This window comes from Cinclus cinclus, chromosome 4 (genome assembly GCF_963662255.1).
Source record: "Cinclus cinclus chromosome 4, bCinCin1.1, whole genome shotgun sequence".
NCBI lineage: Eukaryota > Metazoa > Chordata > Aves > Passeriformes > Cinclidae > Cinclus > Cinclus cinclus.
In genome coordinates this window covers 45,376,234-45,402,800 of record NC_085049.1, presented here as the reverse complement: position 1 = coordinate 45,402,800, position 26,567 = coordinate 45,376,234, and the positions used below count along the sequence as shown (strand labels likewise).

At 35.4% G+C, this 26,567-nt stretch overlaps 1 protein-coding gene across 1 annotated transcript; it reads right to left on the bottom strand.

Moving 5' to 3' along the window:
* Positions 1 to 1,524: 1,524 nt before the first annotated feature.
* Positions 1,525 to 25,797, bottom strand: RAB3IP (RAB3A interacting protein). Its single transcript, XM_062491192.1, has 10 exons — positions 25,535 to 25,797; positions 25,065 to 25,326; positions 18,114 to 18,209; positions 15,544 to 15,621; positions 14,963 to 15,166; positions 10,325 to 10,453; positions 7,979 to 8,091; positions 4,453 to 4,552; positions 4,278 to 4,347; positions 1,525 to 1,607 (listed from the first exon to the last, which is right to left on the bottom strand). Exons 1-10 carry the CDS (start codon positions 25,780 to 25,782, stop codon positions 1,525 to 1,527), a joined length of 1,383 nt encoding a protein of 460 aa, XP_062347176.1. The 5' UTR covers positions 25,783 to 25,797.
* Positions 25,798 to 26,567: the final 770 nt, after the last annotated feature.

Sequence of the window (26,567 nt, the reverse complement as noted above, 5' to 3'; positions counted from 1 at the left end):
AGAATTATTCCAGGTCTCTACAACAGCAAGTAGCACCCAGTGAGGGGAGACTGAGAAAAGTATTCCCTCAGTACTAAAACAGCCCAGGTTGGACATAGATACTCCATTACTAATAATATCTACTTGCTTGTTTTTTACCTTAACATTGAAATGTCCAGTCAAAGCCAACACTTGCAAAGTGTTTTCACGTATATACATGCAACACAAGTACAGTATTAAATTTCACTGCTCATTCTATTGACTTTTATTAAAACTGAGAACATTGCAGCAAGACAATGATGAATATCTTGGTTTTGTACAGCATCAAAGAGATCTGTATCCACCAAGATGCTTCTTGTGAAAAAACCAACTGTATAAGCTCACCTTCTAGTCAGTTTAGCTGTCAAGGTTTTAATCTTGTGTGCATCTGATGAATAGTTATCAGGACTAAGATCCAACATTTTTCCAAAAAGGCAAGCCTACTGCATACCCACAACCATATTTCTTCTAACATCAACTGTCTGCTTTCAGCTGAGACAATGCTCAGGAAAAAGTGACCACTTGAACTTCAAGTGCCAAAGAAACACTTCCAACATAAAAAGCATCTCTTAAGAGGACAGGATCCTTTTTTGGGGTTCTCTGACACCATTTTTTCATACATACAAATTGTAACATTATATGGAAATTATCATCACCATGTTAAAGAAATCACATAATACAAATTTCCCAGTTTCAAGAACAACTATGGGGAAAATGATGTACAAGACATTGAAAACTGGAAATCCCAGAAGAGTGAGAGAAAGATCTAATTTAAAGGAATGAAGAAACTCTAATGAAAGAAAATTAAAGGGAAAGAAAAAGGTTTTAGCAGTTATAAAGGGGTCAGAATAGATTTCTAACCAAAGAGAAAACAAGGTAATTTTATTCTTCCTTCATATTTGAGAAGCACCCTTCCTTAAAGAGAAGATACTCAGGTTTATTGTGCTGTGACTCTTCACTGTATGTGTTTCTCTTCTTATATACATATTTTTAAAAACTGCACATGTAGGAAAGCAGCAAGTCAAACAATTCCAAGTTCTCACAGATGTCTCTTAACTGTACTGGCATACATGCATAGAGAGCTATGTAAGTGCACCTAAACACTACAATGAATAAAATACCAGGCATTTATTCACTCTTCATAAAATCAGTTTTACATTTTGAAGTGTCCTACTGGGGAGGTTCACAACATTCTGCATCACAAACAACAGAAGACAAATATTGTTTCAATTTAACGCTTTAATCAGAAGTTTTGTTTTTGAATGTAAATTACAATCACTAATACACCTGCAAGTGCTTACCACATTTGTTCAACTAAGTGTTAAATGTATGCATATACAGCATAGGTCTGTTTAAAACAATCACAGTACTTCTTAGTGTCATCTGCAAATGGAGAAAGATCTGGGACCCACTTCGTGGAAATAAATATCAAGTGACAAAAAAAGGTTCAGCAATTTTAGTTATGTATATTCAATGAAGTTCATGCACGCGCAAGAGTAAAAATTTTTAGAGTTCTTCCTTGTAATAGCCAAGTTTTGCTAGTGACATCTCTCGTCTCAGCTGCATAACTTCCCAGAACATCTGATCCACTAAAAAAGACAGAAATACCATTAAATATACCAAATTCACATTTTATTTCAACTGATGTATTCAGGCTGCTTTACTCTGCGTGAGTTTAGGGGAACTTCATAACAAACACCTGGTAAAACCAGCATTAGTATGTGTAAGCACTAATTGTGTTGGTTATGACAAGATTTGTTCAAGTACATACTCTGAACAGTGCAAATGAGAGTCCTAAAAAAATTCCTCAGATTTTAGATTTCTTTAAAATGGAGAACAGAACTATATCAGTACTTCCTGTCAGCTTTAATTAATTCCAGTTTCTTATTTAAGCTTCCCTGTCCCTTGACCCATCTTCTGTGAAATTAAATGACTACACAAAGAAAAATAATGCTTGTTGAATAAGAATTATTTCACCAAGTAATCTGTAATTTTGTTAAAGTTTTGCCATTTATAATCTTTCTTGCTCCCTTTTTTCTACAGTAATCTGCTAGCAACAACAAACTGAGTAGGAAAGACCCATTTTTCTCATTTCATCTGTATCTTCCTAAATGTGATAAGCTTAATGCATAGCTTAAGCTTCTAGATGTCACAGCAATACAAATCAAAATCATGGGGTATATAATTATTCAAGACAAAATTTCCATGCAGTCAAGACCATGATGTAGAATGTCTATGAATATCATTAACCTGAACAACTACGAGGTCTTCCCTACCATAGTTCAAAAAACACTTTTGTAAAAGTGACCTCTGCCTTAAAAATTATATGATGCATTAGTAGAAATGCATGCAGCACATTATACAGACAATTATTATGGTAAGTGCCTGCATTCTTGCGAATGTATTGTTGAAATCATTATAAAGCTAGAAATGCAAATTCTATGTTCTAGTGGTAAAAAGGACAACTGAACTAAAACACCAAGCTTTTTTTTTTTTACAAACTTCTTGGGAAGAATAAATCAATCTGATAATGTTGAAAATATTTCATTATATGATGTAAAAAACCCATGAAGTTTTTTGTCTCAATAAAATGAAATAATTTTTAGTTGAAACTTCACAGGTCCTTCTGGTCAAAGTAAAAAGCCTTTTAACTACAAACCATATTAAAACTTATGTAACATTTTCAAGATCTTCAGTGATGCTAGAAAATCAGTAAAAATTACCACCAGCTAAAGGGTTTATTAAACATAATTAAGTATAGGAAATAGCTGAATCTCTGGTGAATTCCATTATGACCTTTTAACATTGAAAATTGACAGCATTATTTTTTTAAGTCTATCTATCACTTCAGGAGTACTTCAGGTTAGAAATATTTGGGCGTAGCTAAAATCCTGAGTTCTTGAAATTTGGAAACATCAGGAAGAGATGACTAAACGTGAGGTAGCAAAGCGGGCAAATTCTAGCCAAATTCTTGATGAAGCAAATCTACAGACTTGAAAATTGGAATAATTAAATGCACAGACATCCATAAATATTACAATGTTTAACTGTTTTACTTTACTTTTAAAAATGCAACTGAACTAAAACAAAAATACACTTTCACAATAAAAGCAAGTATTTTAATTTACTACTGACATGGGACTATTGACACTTTTCCCACTATCTGTGCTCAGTATTTCTGGGAGCCTGAATGATATGATCTGTTTCAAAAAAAATTTGGACTCAAAACTGTTTGGCAATATTTTTTGACCTGGACAGGAAATACAATTAAATCAGCACTGCGCAGTTTAAACACAGTCACATCATCTTCTTTTCCTTTTATAAACAGGTAAAATGGTCTTGAACACGAAGACAAAACTACGCTGTTAACGTGCAGTATTTTTTAAATTCCAGAATTAAGTAACTAGGTGTACCATGAATATATTTTCACAAACATCATTTTTCATATGGACATACTGGAACCACACAGCGCAGCTAAGCAAATTTCTGAATTACTGTGCAGATACAGTTTAAATAAGCAGTTGTTGGATATGACATTCTGACATGACCAAAGCAACTGGGTCACAAAGGTAGGGAACCCCCCAGCAAGCCACACCCAGAAGCAGTAAAAACATGTTTCTCTTTTGGGGTGGAGAGTAATCAAGCCTTACCTTTATAACCAGAACCCTAACCAAGATTTGGCCATGCCACTGCAATGATCTCATTTCTAAGCTGCACTCAGATGAATGATTATAGGTTTTCTGTATATATAAAAGGTTACCTGTTTACATTTTGCAATTTAACCCAAAGCATTGTCCTTCTTGAAAGCTCCCCCTGAAAAAACAGTCTGACAAGAACAGCTGTCTCAATGGTCACTGCACAGAACACCAAGCTAAAGAAAAAATGGCCCAGGTCAAACCAAACTGAAGTTTTTGGCATCCAAAATACCTCCACATTCTGTGACACAGATTTGATTTTTACTACTGTGTGGGAAAACTGTGACTAACTCCCCTAGTTAGATTTTGTTTTAACATTTCTTACTGAAGAAGGGGTTTGTAAATGTACTGAAAACCAAAGCATTAAAATTTGTTGTTTTAAAAAACAACAGTATTGGAGAGTAAAATATCACCATATCCTCAAATTGCAACAATGATTATAAACTGATAACCTGTAATGTCAGGTCACAACTAGCAACTTTGTTGTACAGACAGCAACTTTTAGGAATAGGCACAATGTAAATGCCTCTTTATGTAGGTCAAATACAATTTTATTATACTCACCATCTTGCTGCTTCAACAGTCCTTGCTGGATGTATCGAATATACGTAAAGAAGTTACACACAGAAGTGATCTAAACTCATAAAAATAATTGTGGTTAATGTAATTTTGTACAGAGGTATGGAAAAAGTAGCTAAATAACTACTGCACAAAATTAAATCATAGTAAATCTACTTACCCTGTAACGGCAGAAAGGAGAAATGTAGTAATAACTGCTTGAATCTCCTAACTTGATTCTGTGCTTGCATGACTTACTTTGTCCACTGAGAGCACATTTCCTACAAATATAAAGGTCACATGATTCAATAAACAAATTTGATGTTAATGTCTAAACACATGCATGTGTTTTTGGTGTTAATGTAACTGTTTCATATTGGCACAGACAGATGAATTTCCACCTTCACTTTACAAGCTGCAATCATTACATTACGTTGCTGATTATTTTACTTCCACATTTAATTCCTAATTTAATTTTTTAGTTTTAATTTAGTTCCTAATTTAATTTCAACACTGGTGCATTATGCTTTTTTTGAATTCTAAAACTTTCTTCAGCTCTGGAAATGCACTTCCATATTCACTAATTTAAACTGGCTTGACAACTCTGGTACAGTGGGATTTCTTTAATTACCTCGTGATATGTCAAATAAACATTTTTAAAAGTTGATGCCAGCATTTAAAGAAAATTTTTTTAAGTTCTGCTTGATAATTGTATTTCATCCTAAAAAAAAAATCAGCCCCATAGAACAGCAATCTTCTGAGACGCATTTTAAATCCAGTTTTGCATGTATGCCCAAATTGAAATAATATTTTATATTCAGAGTATAAAATCTTTTGGGACAAAGGAAAATGGGCAGTCTGGCAGTAACTCTTTCTGTTACCATTACAAAAAGAGAGAGTAAAATAATCAAATTTACTTCTCGTGTATTGCAACTGTGCATTATTCAGGAAAGGTCATTAGTCAACACAAACTGTTCCAAAAAAAAAAAAAAAATTAGGAAAACAATGAATTTTAAAAGATGAGAAGAATTTGATTTATTCAGAATGTCTGTATTACAGCATCTCAGATGAACTGGGTTGTCATGGCAACCACTGTTTCACTAATTTTAAAAGCTGCTGGTTTTTCTAGCTCCCATTTTTACCTCGTAAAACTGGGGAGTCTACGAACAAGCTGCCTTTCAAAAGTGAAACAAAAATTACTAAGCTTCTGTGGTTCTGAACAGTGGCTCATCGGCCCTTTTAAATTGCCTGCAGCTGGTCCACAGAACCATGTAAAACAGGAGAAAATTGAAGTGTGTATACGATTTTCCATAGCAATCTATGAGGACTGAACAATGTTCAACAGTTCATTGATACAAGAAATCCTAAAGTAGCTGAAGCAAGCTGGATCACAATTTCTGTCTAGCTATACAAACTTTCAATGGTAGGAAAATAAAATCCTTTTCTTCTGGTTACATAATTGCCTTCTCTGTGCTATCTTCCATCACACCAGTTAAATGCTGAGCACCCCTGCTGGTGACTCAGTTTCGTGCTGTACAGCACATGCAGCTCAGCGCTCTGTTCCCCATGGGGAAAATTATGTGAATCTTCTGGGGAAACCCAGCTGTCTTTTGTTAAGGCAGCACTCACTACACCATCACAGCTACCATTCAGTAAAGTCTGTATATTCAGAACCTTTCTGTACTACTATTACAGCTATTACACCTCTAAGTCTTCCACCCCTCACTGTGCTATTTGGGCTGTTAACCACTATTTTATCTATCTGCTCCCTCACATGAATGTACAACAAAATGCAAATGTACAACAAAATGACTTCTTTAAGAACACTACTCTTTTTTTAATTGTTTATTTTCAGTTTGTCTATATTAAGCTACCCATTTAAGATTATAGTTTCAATAAAAAAAGTGTTTAGCACTTATAAAAATAAAAACCTGAAATTGCTACACTGATTCAGTGAAAACTGCAACACCTGCTTCCCATTCAGTGTCAGTAATAATATATAAGGCAAAGCACAATTGCTGTCAAATTACACTTAAATACTGCAGATGCCTTACCTATTACTTATCTACAAGCAGCACCACAGAAGTTTTTGTTGGTACAGAAGAGTTGGGAAAGGAAGAAAATAATTTGCTTGACCTTTTGGTATATCTAAAATAACTAAATTAAAACTCGTGCACTGTCATCTCAAAACATTAATCTCTATTTTGCCAAATATTTAAGGATTTTCTAAGTTCTGATTTAAAAGTTATCCTACACTGGAGAGAACAGGTTAAACATCTCCAGAAATTTCTGAATGATGCAGCTGAATCCCCTGTCTGGCTAAGTATTTCATCACATCAACATGTAGCAAAGTTGCTTGAACCACAATGACTTTAAATCCATTTGCCAGTAGTTCTTTAATGACACTTGATTTGTTTTAGCGGTTTCTGACTGTCCAGATTCTCTAGTGCTTTCATGGAACAAAGCTGACAGTGGCAGATCTTGGACAGGAATTCACTATCCCTTGAGAAGCTCCATTACTGGTGTGGGCCCTTCTTATGAGAGCCTGCCACAGCTTGAGAAGTGTTCTAGTGATAGGAGGAAGAAGAAAAATATTTGAATGCTTGAACTTCGCAGGCTAGAAGGGATCAAAGACTAAGTAATAAAACACACAAAACTTAAGTTTGCATTTTATACAGCTTCTTTAAAGAGAAAATAAAAATTTTTGAGGTGTGTCAGTTGTAGTCTCTCTTCCACTCAACAGAAGAAAAACAAGGATTAAAAAAGCAATGGCAACGAGAAAGAAAAAAATCTTACAGACAGATGAAATAATTTTGATCGAAGTTTTCTATCACAAAATTGAGCTCTCTCAAATCAAATATTACAGTAAATTGTCAACTTGTCCAAAATACCTCCAACAGAAAGGTCAAGTCCTTCTCAAGCCTAGAAAGGCTTCAGATTAATATCTAGACTGACGCTGCATTTTTACTCCTACATCCAACTAAGGCATCCTTCAATCCCTTTTCTTCTCCACATAATCAAAGCCCCAGTACCTCAGGCAAGTCCCTCCTACCCAACTTCAATGTTTGTATCAGTATCTGACAACAGGTCTTACTTAACATTTCTCTAGTACCATTCCAGAATTTTTAAAATAACCTTCCTTCCTGTCATTCAAAGCATACTTCCTACTTCAGGCTCAAATTCTCATTCATCTTCTTTCCCACTTACATTCATCATGCTCAAATTCAGAGGATTAACTCTGTATTTCTCAAATATTTCAGCTACCTATGTTAGCATCCTACATGTGTCCTAAATTTTTTATGCCCCAAGTATTCCAGATGTCATAAACCCAGCCTGTATGACTTCAATACCTATTTCTTTCATGCTGCTTTCCAGCTGAGAGCCCCCAGCTCAAAATCATCTGGTTTAAGTATCAGAATGGTCTTCTCCAAAGATGTGTTATTTTCAGCATCAGTGCATCAAAAGTCAAGCTCTCCCCAAATGATAGGATTTGTTCTATCTTAGGGTTTTGGGGTTTTTTTTGAAGTTTCATTTATCAGTTGCTTATTTTCCCATAAAATTTGTAACAACAATCTGGAAGTCTTATATTTTAGGAAATTAAATTTAAGATACACAAATTTGAACGAGCTAATCAGTCGATAGCAATTTTCTCAAGACAAGAGATCTCAGATGAGTCAAGATTATCCCCCTGTGTTAGCTCAACATACTTTGGTCCCCCACATTCAACTGCAGAAGCTTTCACAAATCGAACAGGTTGCAAGCCAACAGGTTCAATGCTCAGAGTGTTGTTTTCAACAGCTTCCAGAACAGCTGAGGCCAACTGCAAGAGAAATTTAGAAAGCGGTTAAAAACAGCTCTGCTTCATCCATTGCCTCAAAGCAGTGACATATTGCTTCTTCTGGAAAGTTAAGAAGACGGGGGGGGGGGAAATCAACCCAACCAACAAAAATTCTATTACAAATAACATTTCACTTTTATCACAAGCAGGAGGTCCCATTTCCAGGTTCCTGTTTAAATTCTGCCCTACAAATAACCCTGCCTTCCCTGAGGAAACCTAACTTCCACTACAGCCAGGAATGCAGTAAAGTATGTTTAAAACACTAACTTTATTTTCAGTCTTTCCTCACACACCCAAATAGCACATGTATTTGTACATGCTGCATTCCTGTCAGAGACTGAATATGGCACAAATTTTATTTTTAAAAATTGGTCTAATTTTATTATGTTCTATGAAAAACACAAAAGTATGCTGCATACATCTTTATCTTGAATAAAATGAGTAAATGTTGTCACTGTTTTTCAGCTAAAGACAGTTCTAGCAAGGTGTTCAAAAAAGTAAGACTGAACAATATACAGAAATGCCAGCCACAACTTTCAAACAGTATTCTACTTAAAGTGCAACTTTGCTCAGGTTTTTTATGTTCACTCCTTATAAACAATCATAGGATACTAGAAATGTGACCATTTTGCTTGACTGGACTGAACACTTGCCCAAGACCACTGTTTCAAGTAATAGCCATTACGTGATTTAAAAAAAGATGCAACTTAACATTACTAATGAAATAATTTTGTGCTAAAGTTCCTTCCTACTAAGTAATAAAGATATATTTTCTATTGTACTGTAATCATTTTAAGACTAGAATGTTACTTTTAAAGTAGTTAATATGAAATATTCTCTCTGCCATCTCCCAAAAGCATAACCCTACACATACACACAAGAGGCTACTGAGAGTTAATGTAATACTTCAACCATTCACATAGCTGCACTTTCAATTATTCCAAAACACAATACATCTGTAATTTATTGTTTGGTTCAACTGCACATTAGCTTGCCAATACCCAAGTAAAACAGGAGTTAGTCACTACACACAGCATCTGGAAACAATAAGTGGTGTAACTGACAAGTGCTAGAAGTTTCATTCTTCCCTTAAAAGGCAATACAAATCTACAGTAATTATATTACCAGTGAAAAACAAAATCCAAAATTAAGTTACTGCAAAAGACAACAGGATGGCCTACTCACATATACTGCAGAAGCAATTTAATTCCCATAGCACCCAAGTAAACTTTTTAGTGGGAGAGGTTCATATGATGCTGTACACCAACCATAAGAAACTGGTATACAATTAACTAAAAGACTGCATGTACTTATGGCCAGCAAGTAACAGTAGATGAAAAGCGTGGGAAGAGAACATAACACCTCCTGAATACAACAGATAAACACTATGAAGAAAACATAGGATTTTTCTATGTGAGGTGTTTTAATGTTATTGGGAAAGAATATCAATACTTAGGACTTTATTAAAATAATAAGAAGAAATTTTAAAGATCTAAGAATATACTCCTTTTCCCCTACTGACCTATACTACAAGTACAGCCTGTAAATGGTGCTTAAGAACAAGAACTAAGTAAAGCAGGTGGATCTGTAATCAGTTCCATATTATTCCCAGGATAGGTAAAACCCCAGTCTTTCCTTTGTATGGGAGAATGTGTAGGAATAACACAAGGAAAAAAAGTGTCATAATTTGATTCCTCTAAAATCAGATTTACCAACTGCCCCTGTTGAATTTTAAATCCCCAAGTTTAATTCTTGTAACTCAAACCTCTCTCCAAGAAAAGACCTAGACTATGCTAGCAGTCTGCTTTGACTGACATGAGAGAAAATCAGTCCACAAAATTAAACATACTGGTCTCTACTGCCCCCTATATAAACAAGAGACAGAACACGACTTTGACACAGTATTTGAAATATCAGGGAGAAAACTTCCATCCATTCCTACAAAGATCAGATTCTAAATGACAGGAGTAATATTTGAAGAAGTAGATGTAAAAAGGCCGTCTCTAGAAGAGCATAAATGGAACAGAATAGTGAAGAAAAAAATGGTCACTTCAGTACTCCAGACGACACTTTAGGACTTCACTGTAAATTGTCACACATTAATGAAACAAAAATAGTTAAACTTCATATTGAAAACAATACAGTAGTCTTTTGGGTCCATGCAACATATTTAAGGGGAAGACATCAGTAAGCACGTTTAGACCATTTCCATTACCTCACTTTTGGAGAAAGTTAAACATGGAAAAATATCTTCCCGATAAATTTTGTCCAAGAAAGGACATGTTCTGTCCATAGTAGGCTCATCCTTCCAAGATCTGAAGTCATTGTACAGAGACAGGTCAGCCTGGAACACACAAAGATTGACATATTTTAGTAATGTAATTACCACACTAGTGTCAATAATTTGTAAATATCCATAGGTAAATAATAAGAATTAAAATTCTTTCTATTTTAATGTAAATTGAAAGAATGCTGTCATGGTTCAGCTTCGAATACCTTGTTAAATCCACTTCCCCAAGCCTGTGAATTCAAGCAAATCAAAACATACGATTTTCAATACACAGAGATAATGCATCTACTGGTTACCACTATACCAGGGACAAGCTAATTATCTTTCCCCCATTTCCTAAGCTTACAGATAGCTTTGAAAATCTTAGGAAGAGCCAAAAAACAGTTTCCATCTTCATGCATCTTCATTACAGTATTTTACATACTGTATATTTACATACATTACATTTTTTACGTACAGCATATGGGAATGATTTATGAGCCTACTCCTCCCACAGCTCCTCTAGACAAAGAGGAAATGCTAAAATTACCTATGAAATCATGCTTGGATGAACCATGTTCTGTGTTAAGGAAAGATAATTGTACCTGCCTTGAAAACACCTTGTTTTGTCATCTTCAGGCTGAGATCAGTTAGTAGTAGGATGACACCTACGCAGTCAGCAGTAGGATGGCACCTACCCAGCGACGGGTACTAGATTGTTATTAAAATTCTATTTGCAATATGGGGCAGTCTGTCCCATGGGCTTGCTACCCACTAACAGCTAGAGCACACTGAGGTGCTCCCAGAGCACATCCCCTGCTTTAGGGTTACTTGAGAAAGACCCTTCATGGGCTCCAACACCGCTGCAGGACACAAGCCAAGCAGAGTGGGGGTGAGTGCTATTGACACATGCTCCTAATCCAACATATAAAACTAACTCCAGTCCCAAAGGGATATGCAACACCATCCTGATGCCCAGCTGAAACACCATCCTCAGACTGGTTCTGATATTCTGCTTCAGCACATTTCACGCTTTTTAAATCCCTTTCTTGAACTACGGCAGACCTGTACTCCTAAAACTATAGAAAGGACGTACACTGCAGGAGAAGATAACAAGGATGTGAATTTAAATTTTTTTACAATTAAAAAAATACAGATAATGAAATGGTGAAATAGCATATAATAAAAATTGATTTTTAATCCTATTTAGAAGATCAGTATGACGCTTTCAACCAACCTCAGCCTCTTTTTCATTCCCCATGGATCACCCCTTCAGAGTTCTCAGCACTTTGCCATTCTTTTATATTATACATATATATTATATTATTATTGTTATTTTATACATATATATATATACATATTCTTTTACATATATGCTTTGGAGTTCTTTCATCACTTTTAGGGTTTTTTGGCTAAACTTTATTCCTTTTCTTTTTTTATCTTGAAAAATAACCCACAAAAATTAGACTGGAAAATTTGTTTTCCATTAGAGCCACTTGCATTACACTCAGGTACAATCAGGAACAACTATCTTAATTAAGATAATCCATAAGTGTTCTGGTTGCTAAGCCACCAACTTCATTGTACAAGTGGAATTCAATAGGTGTAACTTGCTCCCTTAAAGGAACATTTCCCATAACCTAAACTCATCTCAGTCTGGCTTTAAAATTAATACAATCAAGAGATATCAACAGAAACAGTCCTCTTTTATTTGTACTCTAGAATTCCAAAAATTAAGATGCATTTCTTATTAACTCAATTATTTTCTCAATTTACTCAATTTTACCCAACCTACAGTTTATAAAGAAGCAGCCTTGAAAAAAAAAAAATCAGTGATCATAGCTTTATGATCATCATTTTCTATCTACAATGTGTAATACATGTATATCTCCTCCCTGCCTTTACATATGCTTTCACTAGATCCTGGTTTGGATTACCTGAAATTAAATATACAGTCAAGTGCAATAATAATTCTAGTTAAATTTTTTATTCTTTCATTACAGTAAATAAGACATCAGCAAAATATCTCAGCTCTTTGAACAACACTGATGCATTTATTAACATTTCTGGTGAGGGGATGATATCTATATGCTTAAGTTCTAGACAGCTATTCAGCTTATCTCAATCTTTTTAATACCTAAATTCATTAGTCATGTCCATTTATCCTAGAGGTTACTACCACATGCTAGGAAACATTTCTCTGGGATGTTGGCAGTTTTCTAGCTCCACTGCAATTTAGGGTGGACAGCCAGACACTTGTGACTCTGTCTACATTCCACAAAGAAATCTGAGAGCTGACCTGTACGTATACCCAGCTCCATCCCACAACACAAAGCTCTAGGTGGTCGACTCTGCAAGTGTCCAAAGCTTTTGGCTCAGGGCCAATACACAGCCCTGAGCAAAGGTACTCTTGGCCCCCTTTAGAATTCAAGTCACTCAAAATCAGAAGAATAAGATCCAAAGAGTAATAACTCAGTGGCACAAACAACTAGCACGAAGGGGACTGAACAAGGGTTTCAGACTCAAGCTCCCAGAAATGCAAGAAAGTTTACCTTAGAGCAGCAACAAATAAAACCAGTAAATAAAATGACAAAGCACTGGACAACAGGAACAGCTGGGAAGGCATGTATCCCCTGCTTAAAAAAAATGTCCTAACTACCATGCCAAAGGCACTCTTGTTTTTTTCACCCCATTCTACATTCCATTGAATACTCCTGCTCAGAAGAGAAATAAAAATACTCAAGCCCCAGTGGGTGGAAAACCCATGTGTTTCTTAGTGATTCCCTGGGCTGCCACTGGAAGAAAAAGTCACCAGTTTGAGCAGCCTTGAAGTGTCTCCTTATACACTCAACAAAAAGGTAAATCAACTAAAGAAAAGTGTAAGGCAGACTGGTTCTTCTGCAGCATGTCCTCTATGACTATCACACCTTCTCTCCAAGAGAAACTGAGGCAAAATAGATTTCTCTGGTCTCTCACTCTTGCCCAACAGTTAAAAATTTCATTGAGTCATGACCTCGATGTGATGCTTACAAAGTAACTAGATTCCATTCCAGTTCTTCCCTTTTCTGAAGGGCAACAAGGATTCAGTTTTAGTAAGGAAAAATCCTGGACATCATTGAAAGTGGGCAAGCAGGTTGTAAATAAAAATAATCTGATTTTTTTTTTGAGCATGAAACACAAACTGGAAGATGCCTTAATTTTCTAGGTTTATAGTTACATGGTGTCTAGTACAAACACAGTTAATGACAACTGGCAAAATAAAGTATAAAGATCCAGTCAGCATATTATCCCTCTGACACCAGCCAGCAGCCACAGAGCTGGCTGAAGAGACGTCTGAGAGGAAGAATAGTCATATGTATTCTTTTACACCCTCAAGACTTCTAGCAGTCTGTAGCTAAAGAAGCTTTCTAAGCCAAATGTCACATCTATCTTCTATACATCCTGAGAGGCTTTTCTTTTGTCACTTTGCATTATTTTATTTTGAACATATTTTTAATCTTGCCTCCTCATGACAATGTTTCATTACGTACTGACTAAAACTTATTTTCCTTTTAGCTTCCAGAGTTTTCATAAATTCATTAATAATTGTTAACCATTTGTCTTCCCCATGTCACCTGAGCTTGCAGAGATTTTTCTTCTACCTCAAGTATACTGCATGTACAGAAACACTCTTACTGCATTATTTATACAGCAGTATAATACTTCTTCTGTATAATACTTCTATTTTTGTTATCTATACCTTTCCTAAGAAATGTACACCTTTGGCCATCAATGAACACTGAGATGGGGTTTCTAAGACTATGATCAACAAGGACACAAGACTTTTTCCAGCACAGTGTAGCACTTTTCAAGTTCACAACTGCAAGCTTGCTAGTTGAATTTTTTTCCTAAATGTCTCGTTTCTCATTTACTGATTTTTGGATTTCATCAGCTGTTCTACTAACCACCCACCATCCTTTGCAACACCTTGGTCAATTTTTGCTACTACCATTCCAAGGACTCCAGTACCAACCCCTTGCCTCATTATTTCCCTATTTTCAGTGACACGAGTAGATTTAAAAAACAAGCAAACAAAACAGCCAGAAAAACCAAACTAACAAAAAACCCCCAACCCACACAAACCCCCCCCCATACGGGCCCCAGGATTCCAGTGACTTGTCACCTGTTCTCTGATAAATCACTGGCCTCTTTCACCCACTACTGATCCAAAAAACGATTCTTCCTCTTTTCTATGACAGTTAATACAATGCTTATGAAAGTTTATGAACTTTCAGTAATGGATTTCATTAAAAAGCCACCAGGATTTATCATTCAGTTCTACTGTTTGGTTTCTTGTTTGGGGTATTTAAATCACCACATGCAATTCCAGTATTTGAAATCCTATCTCACCTTCCCTTTATGACTTAAAGGTAAATAAGACTAAAAATCACTACCTATTGGTATGTAAGGAAAATTCTTTCATTAATGAAAAATTTCTAAGATAGGAAGCATTAAATGAAGATTTAAGATACACTCTACTTATTGCGAGTAAAAAAAAAATAAAGCCAGTTTATCAGCAAAAAGAGAACAATCCTTATACATTACCTCTTTACAGTCTTTTACAATTGGCTGCATCATGGTAAGATCCTGATGACTGCCACCCATAGCACTGCTTGTACTCTTGTTTCTTGCATGTCCTTTTTTAAAAGGAGTTCTTCCACCAGACTGGAACTCCTTAGTTGGAGATGTTGGTGAAGTAGACAGCACTAGTGTTTTCAGCGCTGCTACTTCAGCCTGGAGGACATCAATCTTCATGGGGCAGGGGGAAACAAAGTCATGAACAAACAGAAAATGTATTAGTCTATAAATACATTAAATCATTTTAAAACATCTCCAGCTATCATGGTGCAAATCAAAACTTCATTTTCCAAGAGTTCTAACGCACAGATGCCTAGCCAACTGCATATTGTAGTAGCATTGGCTTCCTATGCACCTTGCTGGCTGACATGACACTGAAACACTGTGTCCATGGGTGTTCACTAAGAATATGTCAAACACCACAAAACAACTAAGTATATATTCCAAAAATGTACACAGGTAATGCTCTACCTACATCTTTATGTAGATAAAATTGAGATTTAAAACCATGGGAAAATACAAAGCAAACAAGCTGGAGTATAACTCACCTTTCCTTGCGCTTCTTTTAACTGTTTTTCTGCTGCAGCTTGTTTGACATTTGCTTCTTTAACCATTTTGTGTGCTTCCTATAAAAGATGTTTAGCTAGTGTAAATGCTTCACACAAACTTTAAAAATCCAACAACTAATGACATTTGCTTCATGAAGACCACTTGTGACTATCATGATGTACAATAGTCTGTAATGAAATAGCTACATTAAAAAAAAAAAAAAATCCCTACAAACTTATGATTTTGATTCAGCATTGGCCACCTAAGGCTCTCCTTGCTCCTGAGCCCAGATTCAGAAATTCAGCAACTCCACCCACCCCACTCCAGCAGGTACAATACCTGTCATGAACACCAGGCTCCAGTCATGCTTCAGTGGCTGACAAGCTCCTTGACCCCCAAGAGAAAGACTCAACCAATAGCAACAAAAGCAACATAGGCACAGTAGGACATTCAAAAGAACTTCTCCCTTCTTGTAGCCAGAATAACCAGTTTTAGACAACTGTAAATTCCAGCATGAAGGAACCAGTCAAACAACTATGAAGTCTCAATTCTTGCCATCAATAAAACAGACAAAACAACAGCATAAAAACACTTCATCATTTAATAAGCATTTTTTTAGTAGAATGGAAAAAGCACTAATAAAACAATCCAAGTAAAGAAACAAGACTAAGCCAATAAAGAAGGAAGCATAAAAGGACTGAAGGTTTTTCCAATATCCTTTTACCTCATAACTCTAAGCCTTTCGTCTGTATAATATATTTGTTTAGGCTCTGATCCAGCAATTTGTGCCTATGATCAAATTACTGTTCTCATGTGGTACTTATTGAAGGCAACAAAAACTGAAATACCAGAGCCACCAATCAAATTACTTGGGATAGGATCCTTTTCATATCTGTAAAGCGCCTAGCACATCTGGACACTATATAAATAAAACAAAGAAGTTCATACATTGTCATACCAAAAGATCTAGCTCCCACTAGCATACAACACAGCTGCATAGTATGGGTTTGTAAAATTCTTGTAAGTAACAAGACACATGCAGGAATGGCAACATACACATTTATACAATGTGTACAAATACATTTAACATTGATCATGCAGTTTCTGCTTAGTGATGCATCTTTGAAAGCAAAGCATGTTACTGTGCTATTACAGTGTAATAATGTAATATATGCAACCAGCTGTGCAAAACAAGCCTCAATCCTCCACTGGGATGGAACAATATAAGCCCTAGCATATCCATTTATATAGCTGTTGAAATAAGTGGGATTCAAAATTGAACATTAATTCAAGGGCTGCAGATCCCAGTGCAAAAAAAATCAATAAACGTCACCACTGTGTCTTGTTAGAGGCTCTAAGTGAAATCAAATCACAAAAGAAAACTGAGGGTAATATGCCTATAACCGTCTGGACAATTCAAACTCAAACTATTATTACTAATAAACTGCATTTCAAACATTTTTAACAAACTGACACATGCTCTAAGCAATACAATGTCATAAATAAAAAAATTCACTGATAATTTTCCTTTTATTCCTCCACAATTAAAATACCTGCCTGACATTTTTTCTCCCCCCAGCATACACAAGTATTTATACTATAAAAATACCCTTCCACTCTTCTATTTATTTTTTTACACAAATGAACTGCCTAATATTTTAAGTAACCTTGCTCTACCAGGATGTAGTTTGTAATTTGATTTTTTAAATGTCAGTATTTTCAAATGTTTAGCAGCACTTTCATACGACATCACAGGCTTAAACACTGCTTCTAAAACATATCTAATATTGTATCTTTATGCATACACTGAAAGCCTATACTTACAATTTAGTAAATATATAAATCATCCATGGATTATGAAATTTATTCTGACAGTTAAAGATAGCACAACTTAGGCGCAAAGCATTCCTATATACATTCCTAAGATAAAATGAGAATTGATCCTACTTCAAATTATGGATTTAGCATTTTATTTCTGTATAATACAATCTCACAGTCTTTGCTGTTACTACTGCCTTTTCCTCAAATGCAAAGATCCCACTGCAAGTTCAGGCTTCTTACTTGGTAACCAGGTGTCACCCTGGTGCATCACTCAGCACCAATGTTTCTTTTGAAGTCTGTGGGTGTAGCAGGCAGCCAGAGCCAAAATTCAGAAGCTGAAAGCATGGCTAAGTTATTTAGCCATGCTACCTCCATTCATCTGGAACTATGTTATTTTTTTATTTAGTCACCATAGCAACCCCAAATTTAGCTCTTATCTAGATACCCTTGTTGTCAGACAGAAAAGCTGTCTCAAAATAGTTATGCCAAAAAAAAATAAGCTGATATATTTCCCTTATTTTCTTCATTTTGCGTCTAGGCAGATTGACAAACTCAATAAGGTGTCTCGCATCTAAGTGAAAAGTCTGCTGCTTTCTCTTAAGCCTCTACTTCAACACACCCAAGTCTTCAGGACACAAATCCCTTTACACGCTTATTGCAGAGTAATTCAGCATACAATATACTGGTTCTACATAAAACATCTGGCTCAGCTTCCCTTAAGTATATCACATCGAAGACTCCAACAAACCTCAAACAGACTAGCTGTAAGTTCTTCCAATTCCTGTCCAAGTTGATCTCGCACTTTAGAAAGCCTTTCACATTCTTCATCTTTTAACTTCAGCTCCTATGGAAAATTGAAAGTTATTCATTCTGACTTAGAGTAGTAATTTGGCCTTTTAAAGCTAACACCACGAGAGGGAGGGGACGAAAAATAAAAGCAAATAATCAGAGGAGCATAAAACCTTTACTAAACAAAGACTTTCAAAATAGTCATCTTAACACTAAAAACAATTAAATTAATGCTACTCATATATAGCTATTTCTTCCTGCTGTACAGAATTATACAAGGCCAATCTAATGTACACCTAAGCTAAACACCAACATTTCCAGAATACTCCAAAGTAAAAAAACCTTTTCTCCTGAAAGTATAAATGGCTGTATTCACATAAAATATAGATCAAATTAATTATTGGGGCAGACAGAACACCAGCTCATCTACCTATTGCTCAAAATATGCTTAAAGTAATCCTTTTTAAAATACCAAAAATATTGATTAAAAAAAAATCAAAAATCACTCGCTCAGGACAATCCACAATTAAACGAATCTTAAAACATACTTTACTACAAATATTGCCTTCAAAATATCTCCTTCTGTTCCTAAAAATCATATTTTAATTATACCCTTGTCCTTGTTTATGCAGATTTATAAATAAAATTAAAGCAACCTGATGAAACTCAAAATTCATTAACCCACTAAAATTTCAGTGAAGGTCTGACCATTTTTACAGTAAGATTTTAACAAGATTTGACAGTATAAGGGTTAGATATGCCCAATGTCATCTGTACTGAGGATAAAGTGGGGTACTTTGCAGAGAAGCAGAAAAAGGCTGACAAGAAATTTGAAAAAAAGTTCTTCTCCCCTTCTGCATCCATTAAACCCTGGAATCACTTGCAGAAAGAGAAGGATGTAGAGATAAAGTAAAAGAAAGAAAAGTAGCCAAGTCTGACCTTTCAAACTTTTTTTGGCCCTAGCTCCCTTCTCATCCCCAACCATCTCCTCTTTTGCCTCTTCCCCCTGCCAAGAAAGGTATTACACTGCCATTATTCCTGAAATGCAAGACCAAAGACTATCACTAGTAGGTTAAAGACTTCAAATACAATCTAGCAATGATTTGCTTTGAAAACCTTCACAAGCCAGTAAAAAATAGCTAGGTTCAGAAAACTGTGGGAGACCAGTCACAAGAGAGCCATAAAAAAAGCCCAAATGGCAGGTTCTCTTGTGTTTTTGGAAGCTGGTTAGTATTTCTTCCAAGTCTTCATGACTGAAGTAATGTTGCACATAACTATGTGGGAAACTGCATTTTGCCTTGTAGCACACTGGTAATAGGTCTTGCTCTCAAATTTGGCAGTGAAATTGACAACAGATTTTTCTGTAAGGTGGAAGGTCCTGTTTGACTTCAGCTCCTATGCTGGACAAGAGGTTAAGGACTCTTCTGGAACCCTTTAGTATCCAAGGCATTATTCCATCCTTCTTTTATCTGGTTTTAACTTTGAACATTTTGACTGACTTTTAGTCCACTTTGTTTGTCATTTGGAAGTTTTTGCTTTCTAATATGCAACTATTTTGTGAGGTACCACTTAAATGATGGGAATTTTTCCACAGTATTTCTCAAATTCTGTTCAAATCTTACTTGCTAGCTACTATTCTGCATACAGTGACCTAATTCTTTCTCAAAAAAAAAAAAAAAAAACAAAAACAAAAACAAAACACCAAAAAGGCAGCAGGAAAGTAGCTACAGATGGAGGCATGAGAAGGAGAAAGGAATACAAAAAAAACTAAACTAAACACAAAAGGAAAAAAAAGGAAAAAAGAAGAGATTAAAAAAAGAAAGGGGGAAAAATTAATTATTTTGTGATTATTTTGTGTTGGTTTAAAGTTATTTCCCATACAAAGTATGGTTCTTAATCAGGAAATGGATGATTCTGATGCAAAATGCTTAAAGCTCAAGAAAGAGTTGAAACACTTCCTATAAATGCAGAGGAAACATCAACATTTCCTTTGGCTTTCTTCCCTAATTTATAAGGGCAATGCTACATACACATCAACAGGTCTTAAAAGCAGATTGCATCAATATTCAGGTCAAGAGTTGTCACACTAACAGTGCAAGTAAAACTACCCCAGGCTCACCTACCACTACCCATACACTACTTACATAGAACAGTTATATTTTGCCTGCAACTGAAAACATTAGGAGAGATTAGATTAAAATTTAGGCAGATGAGTAAAGTTTCTTAACAAAAACAAAAAGGCAACACCAGCCAGTCTACTATGCATGACTGCTTAGCTGGATTTGTCAAACACTAGGCAGGTTTCCATGACATGATTCAGGAGAAGCATAATATAAGACATTATTTTTGCCAAGCAAATTTAAGATCAGGTTTTTTTAGGCAGGGCAGAAATAAAGAGTGCCCAAAGCAAAAAGCTTAGCAGTTATCAGAAACATTACTACTGCCTGGTGGCTTAAAGGCATTACTGGAGACTTCCCAGCCAGACACAATAAAGAAGCAGAAAAGACAACTCTGTATGCTAGACTAACTATTCATGCTGCAGTCCTTTACACATTACTGCTCTGAAAAAGTAACTACATGAAGATGAGGAACTATTATGAAGCACACTACAAACACACTTACAGAAGGCAAGGAAAAAAAAATCAACTTTCATGGGAAAAAAAAAAACCTTACAGTTAAAAAAAAGTCTGTATCAAAGGGTCATATTGTTTCTTTCTCTTTGACCTTCTCAGACCACAGGGTGGGTATTTAAAAAGAACCATGAGATAAGAATTGCAAATTACTGCTTCAAAACCACTAACACTTTACATTCTAGGAAGAAAATCATCCTACATCTATCTCAGCAATTTAACCAAATAAGAATTAGATGCATAATACCAAGGAAAGAACATTTTCTACAGATATCACCAAAATTCTGAACTGTGGGATACTGCTGAATTCTGAAGCTGTCAAAGAAGAATTTACATTAAATGCACTCCTATTTGGCTTGTCTTCACTCAGCAAACAAGTTAAACAAGCTACATAAAAATCAGTCCTTTGTAACCAAATCCACAAGGGAGTGATCTGATGTGACAGAAGATGCAGAATCTCCTTTCAAAGTCAGCAGCATTTCACAAACTACTGAATTATCTTATGGTGTAGGTGAAGATGTTTCTATTTTGCTTTCATGCAGCCTTTCTACTCGCCTGAGAAAATTTCTCTGCCTACAAGGCACTGTGACAGCATAAGAAGTGTGGAAACTTTCATCAAAGACACCCAGGAGCTGCTAAAACACCTTCAGAGAACCAATGCATCTTTAACCATCACAAGCCTCTGGCCTTACAGTTCAACTGCAATTTTATTTTTAAAAAGATTGCAAACATACACTTCAGTACAGTTCTAACACAAGTTAGAACTACAGTTCCAGTTTTATTGTTAACTTATAAGAAAAGAACAGAAATTTTTAAATGCTGAATAGTACTGTATAGTACCACTGGAACTCCTGGGCAGTTACTGTGAACCTGTTTATTGATTAATCCATGCAGAGTTTTAAAATATTAAGTTTCACTACAGATCTGAAGATATGAGATCAAATTGTAACACTCAGTTTGTTTCTGAGATGAAAAATGTATATAGAAATTGGAGCCTTTGAAAGAAAATTCTAATTCTGAGCATCAGACTCTGAAACTACGCTGAAATTGACCATACATTCTATACCATCACCTCTTTCACATGAATTACTCAACTGGGGGAAGACAAAACAATTTTATTCTACTGGGAAAACGTAATTCATTCACATTTTACTACAGAAAGTTAAACATGGTTTTACTTGTTACTAACAACTGTACAGACCTTACTCTAAAAGACCACAGGAATCATGGAAACCAAACATGCTGTCACCATCATCTCTGGCAGACTGCTCTTTCCTCATCAAAGAGGAAACATCCATTTGTTTGACAAGGAAATAGCTCTGGGTCAAATCACACAAAAATTCAAGAAAAAGCGACTATGAAATGCTAAAGCTCGGAAACTACAGGTAAGATACCCAAAACACAAGCAGCATGCCGGTTAACTCAGATGAAAAGGAAAAGGTATTCCCTGGCAAGGACTCCACTAAATTTGTCTATCAAGAAACACCATGTATGAAAATACCATTGCTATTCCCTGGGAGGCTATCTAAATGTGGTTGACCTACCGTCAATAACCACAGCAACAGAGCTCAGCCCAAACACAGCAGAGAAAATACAGATGCACAAAGATGTGAGGACATAAGGTCCCAGGCATCACAATCACCAAGTCTTTTAGCACCCTCTTAATTTCCCTGATGCTGCTTTAGATTAGTGAAAAAAGAAGGGTTCCAATGATCTAAAGCAAACCCTACTCATCTCCACCTTTAGAATATAGCCAGAAATTATGACTTCAGTGAAAAAATAAAAAAAATATCTGAATGGTCTCAAAGACTGAAAAAAAATCCTGTCATTGTAATTAAGTGACCATTTTAAGGTAAAAGTATGTAAAATTTTATATGGCCCATTAGTACAGAGTTCAGCACTGCTGTTAACCTCTGACCCAACCTTCCTCCCAATCTTATGACATGATTTGATGCTGCAACTGATCAAGATTGAAGTAGAAAGTGTATTTTACTCTCATCAAGACACAAGCCTTTAAAAGACTTCTTTAACAATCTTGCCAGCAATGCTATTCATTTTAAAAAGTCTATAGTATTAAGAAATCAAAGGCACACACAAAGCAGGAAAGAAAGATAATACTTATTCTATTATTGAATAATTTATTCAGGAACCATACGGAAATGTCTAAAAATACATGGCATACATACATTACATATTAAAAAAACCTGACAGCACTTTTAGAAAAAACTTACTCCAAGCAAAGTGAAAAAAAAAAATCTGTGGATCCCTAAACTTTAAATTTCTTTTTCCTTTCTAGTTCCTTTTCAGTTCACAACTGCAACAAATTTAAATCAATCTTTAATGTATAGTACAATAGCACACAGTTTGAGTAGAAAATTCTGAACAAATGAAAAGTGCAAAATAGCAAATTTGCATTTACTTTGTTCACTCTCTGTAGCCTGTAAAGTTTCCAGGCTCGATAAGCTCACTAAATTCAAGTGCAAATTGTAATTCTCATTTTTCTCACTAGTAAACAGCACTGAGAATTACAGAGAATTTAAAGCCATTACACTAAAGACACCAAGTTATACAAAGACACTACCTATTCATTACATCCCTACAGAGTTTGAACCGAGTACTCATCAACAAAAGTGAATATGCTTGGAAACAGAAGTTTAAAGATTGCATGACATATGAATAACACAGAGAGGACACAGCACTATGTAAACAGCCATGAGTTTTGGAAGAAAGATACCCGAGATGAGTTAAGGATAGGCAAAAATAGTACTCATGCAGGAAGAGGAATAAAGCAGGTATAATGGAAGGAAGAGGGTTTATTGTTGTACAGTCTGTACAGACCCCTGCCATGACTGAGAAATTATGAAACAGTGCAAGTCTAGAAAGAAATCAAAGCAAGTTACCTCTTCAGTATAACACTGGTAAGAATCACATGAAGAGTTGAGAATTAGCAAGAACTCTGACATTAACAGTCTCAAGTTAGTGGTGAATTGCTTTTGCTAAGACCACACAAAGAGTAGGACATACTTAACATGCAGTTAAGTATGTCCTAGTAGCCTTCATGCCATTTCCTTAAGAACATTCTTATCAAATTCCAGAATGAAATAGGAAACATTTCAATCTTTAAAAAACAAAGTGGCATACACTGGAATAAGATTTTTAGATCATTCCAAGCTATCAGTAGCAGATCCAAGTTGTGGTTTTCAAGTATATGAGCTGTCATTTGGTATACTGCAAAGAAGACCTTTTCTGAAGTTTGGATGGGATGTTAATTTGTTCTTATTTTCTAGGGTTCCAAGTTTAATTGCTAGGATTATATATTCACATACAAGATCCTCAAGTTTAGCTCAGGTTAATGTTTTCTTCCAGTGGTCTAAAGCTAAGCAAACACACACATTAGCAAAGGAAGCCACTACTCAGGAATAAAACAATCAACAGAAAAAGCAATGTCTGAATCCATAGTTAAGGTTCACTATGACAGTAATGATGACTGCATCCAACAAGACAAGGTAACAAACAGAGGGTAGCAAGTTCAAACACAAGATGAGCTTAAACCTAAACAAGAATGGAATCACCTAGAGAAGAAAGGGCACAGATACAAATAGCACAATATCTACTCAAAAACTTAAGCATAGAGAAATGTTAAAATGATAAATAATGGCTTTGTATTTATATAGCACCATTCATCCAAACAAGACAAAGCGCTTTACAAATATTAATGACTTGAGACACAGTGTCTTCAAAGGTATCCATATTCAATTTGAAGTGTGGTGTAACAGTACTCTAAAGAACACCAGAGACATTTTTACTGCTTCTTTCCTATGCAGGCATTCCCCTATGAAACACTCCTGTTTCTAAAGCATTTATAAATTCCATGACACATGCTACACTTTTAAACTCCAGAGGAAAGAAGACTCTAAAGGTATATAATCAGTGTCTATAAATACTTATTCAGTAACAACAGAATGACAGAAAATTGCTCCTATTCTAAAATGTCAGAATTAAGGAAAGCCTACATTTCAAAACGATAGTGTGTTTAACCAGATATTGCAGCAAAAGCTTCCATGGTTAAGTAGCAGCAGCATCTCTAGGAAAAAAATACAGTATCAAAGAATACTTCTAAGACATCAGCATTGCACTTAGAAAATCTTCTAATACATCATAACAAATCTGTGAGAAATTAGTAGAATTCAAGTGCACCTTCTGGCCCATCTATCATTCTGCAGTATAAGAAACAATTTCAAGAGAGAAAAAGAGGGAGGAAACAAGACAACGAACCTTACCCTCTGAGCTTTTGCAAGTTCTTCTTTCAATCGTTCATAGCCCTTTTCTCTTACTTCCAGTACAGATGGGCTCCGTAAGTGAGATAAACTGTCTGTACTCAACCCAAAAATATCTTCATTTCCTTCAGCAACATCTGCTACTGTAGTACCCTGCAAAAGCTCCCTCTCTACGTTATTGCTCTCCTTCCTGGCATTACTGTGATTGAATGACCCACTCTGGGGTCCAGAGGTAGAATAAAGTACTGCGTCGGTAACATTGATGCTGTAAAGAAAGCAATATAATTTTTATTTACATAATAAATTGAGGGTAAGTATTTTAGAAATGGCAATAGTGATGTTGAATATAAAATTATGGACACAATTTAATATTACAACATTGTAAATAACATTAAAATTGTATCTTTAATGAAGTAAATAGTTCATACGCAACATATATCAACAATTTAAATAAAAAGACACATGGCATTTACCTGACACCTGATAATTCTCCACAATTCAGTTGTCTGGGAGATGAATAAACAGGTTGTGTAGGAAGGTGAGAAACATTTAATGCGTTGGGTTGGATTGGTGTGGACACAACAGAAGGATGTGGTCGGTAGATTACACTGGGTGAGGTAGTTTGTTCCTGAGTCCCTGGCTCATTTACTCCAAGAAGATCTGGTGTAGTAGGCGAAGCGAGGTTCACTTCATGAAAGCCTTCCAAGGGGTCACTGGCCATAATAAAAGCCTCATTATATGAATCCCTAAATGAAATAATCACATTATCAGAAAGCAAACAGGAAATACTTAAATATATCTGACAGCTGTTTGAATTTTAAAAACACTCAAATGTTCAGAGTACTTCGGGATACAATGGAACAGACTCTGCATCTAAGCAGGATGATGAAATCAAGAACATACTCTACATCATAAAACAATGTAATTTTTAATATCATCTAGAGCTATTTCATATCAAAACAAATATATTTCATGCATTAATGTGGGGTAGACCAGGGAATTGGTAAAGAAAAAAAAATTTCTAAACATAAAGCTTCCACTTTTCATCTTAATGAAGCAAATAATCTAGGACAGAAATCAGTGAACATTTAAATAAATTACAGTCCAGAGTGGTTTTGGTTAAATTACTCATCTGATCCTTTAACAATTAACTGAAATGACAGAGTTAGCCAGTATGATCTCTCATGAGGTATCATGGTATATATTTTACACATCAAATGATTAAGTGAATGTGACAATTGTGAACAAGTATGCCAAAAACATATTATGGATAAAAAAGTACTAATAATTGGCAATTTAACTGACAATCTTCCAATTTATTTTTTAATTACATGTGCTCTTCCTAAGATCAACAGAAAACACATACAACACACGATTTTTACAAGTCCTACTTTCCAGCAGTTTATCAGGGATGATAAAAAATCTTTGCATAATTCAAAACTGTATGTTGGAAGTCATATGAAGAAATTTGTGAAGGAATTACTTAGCATGATCATTTACTAAAAA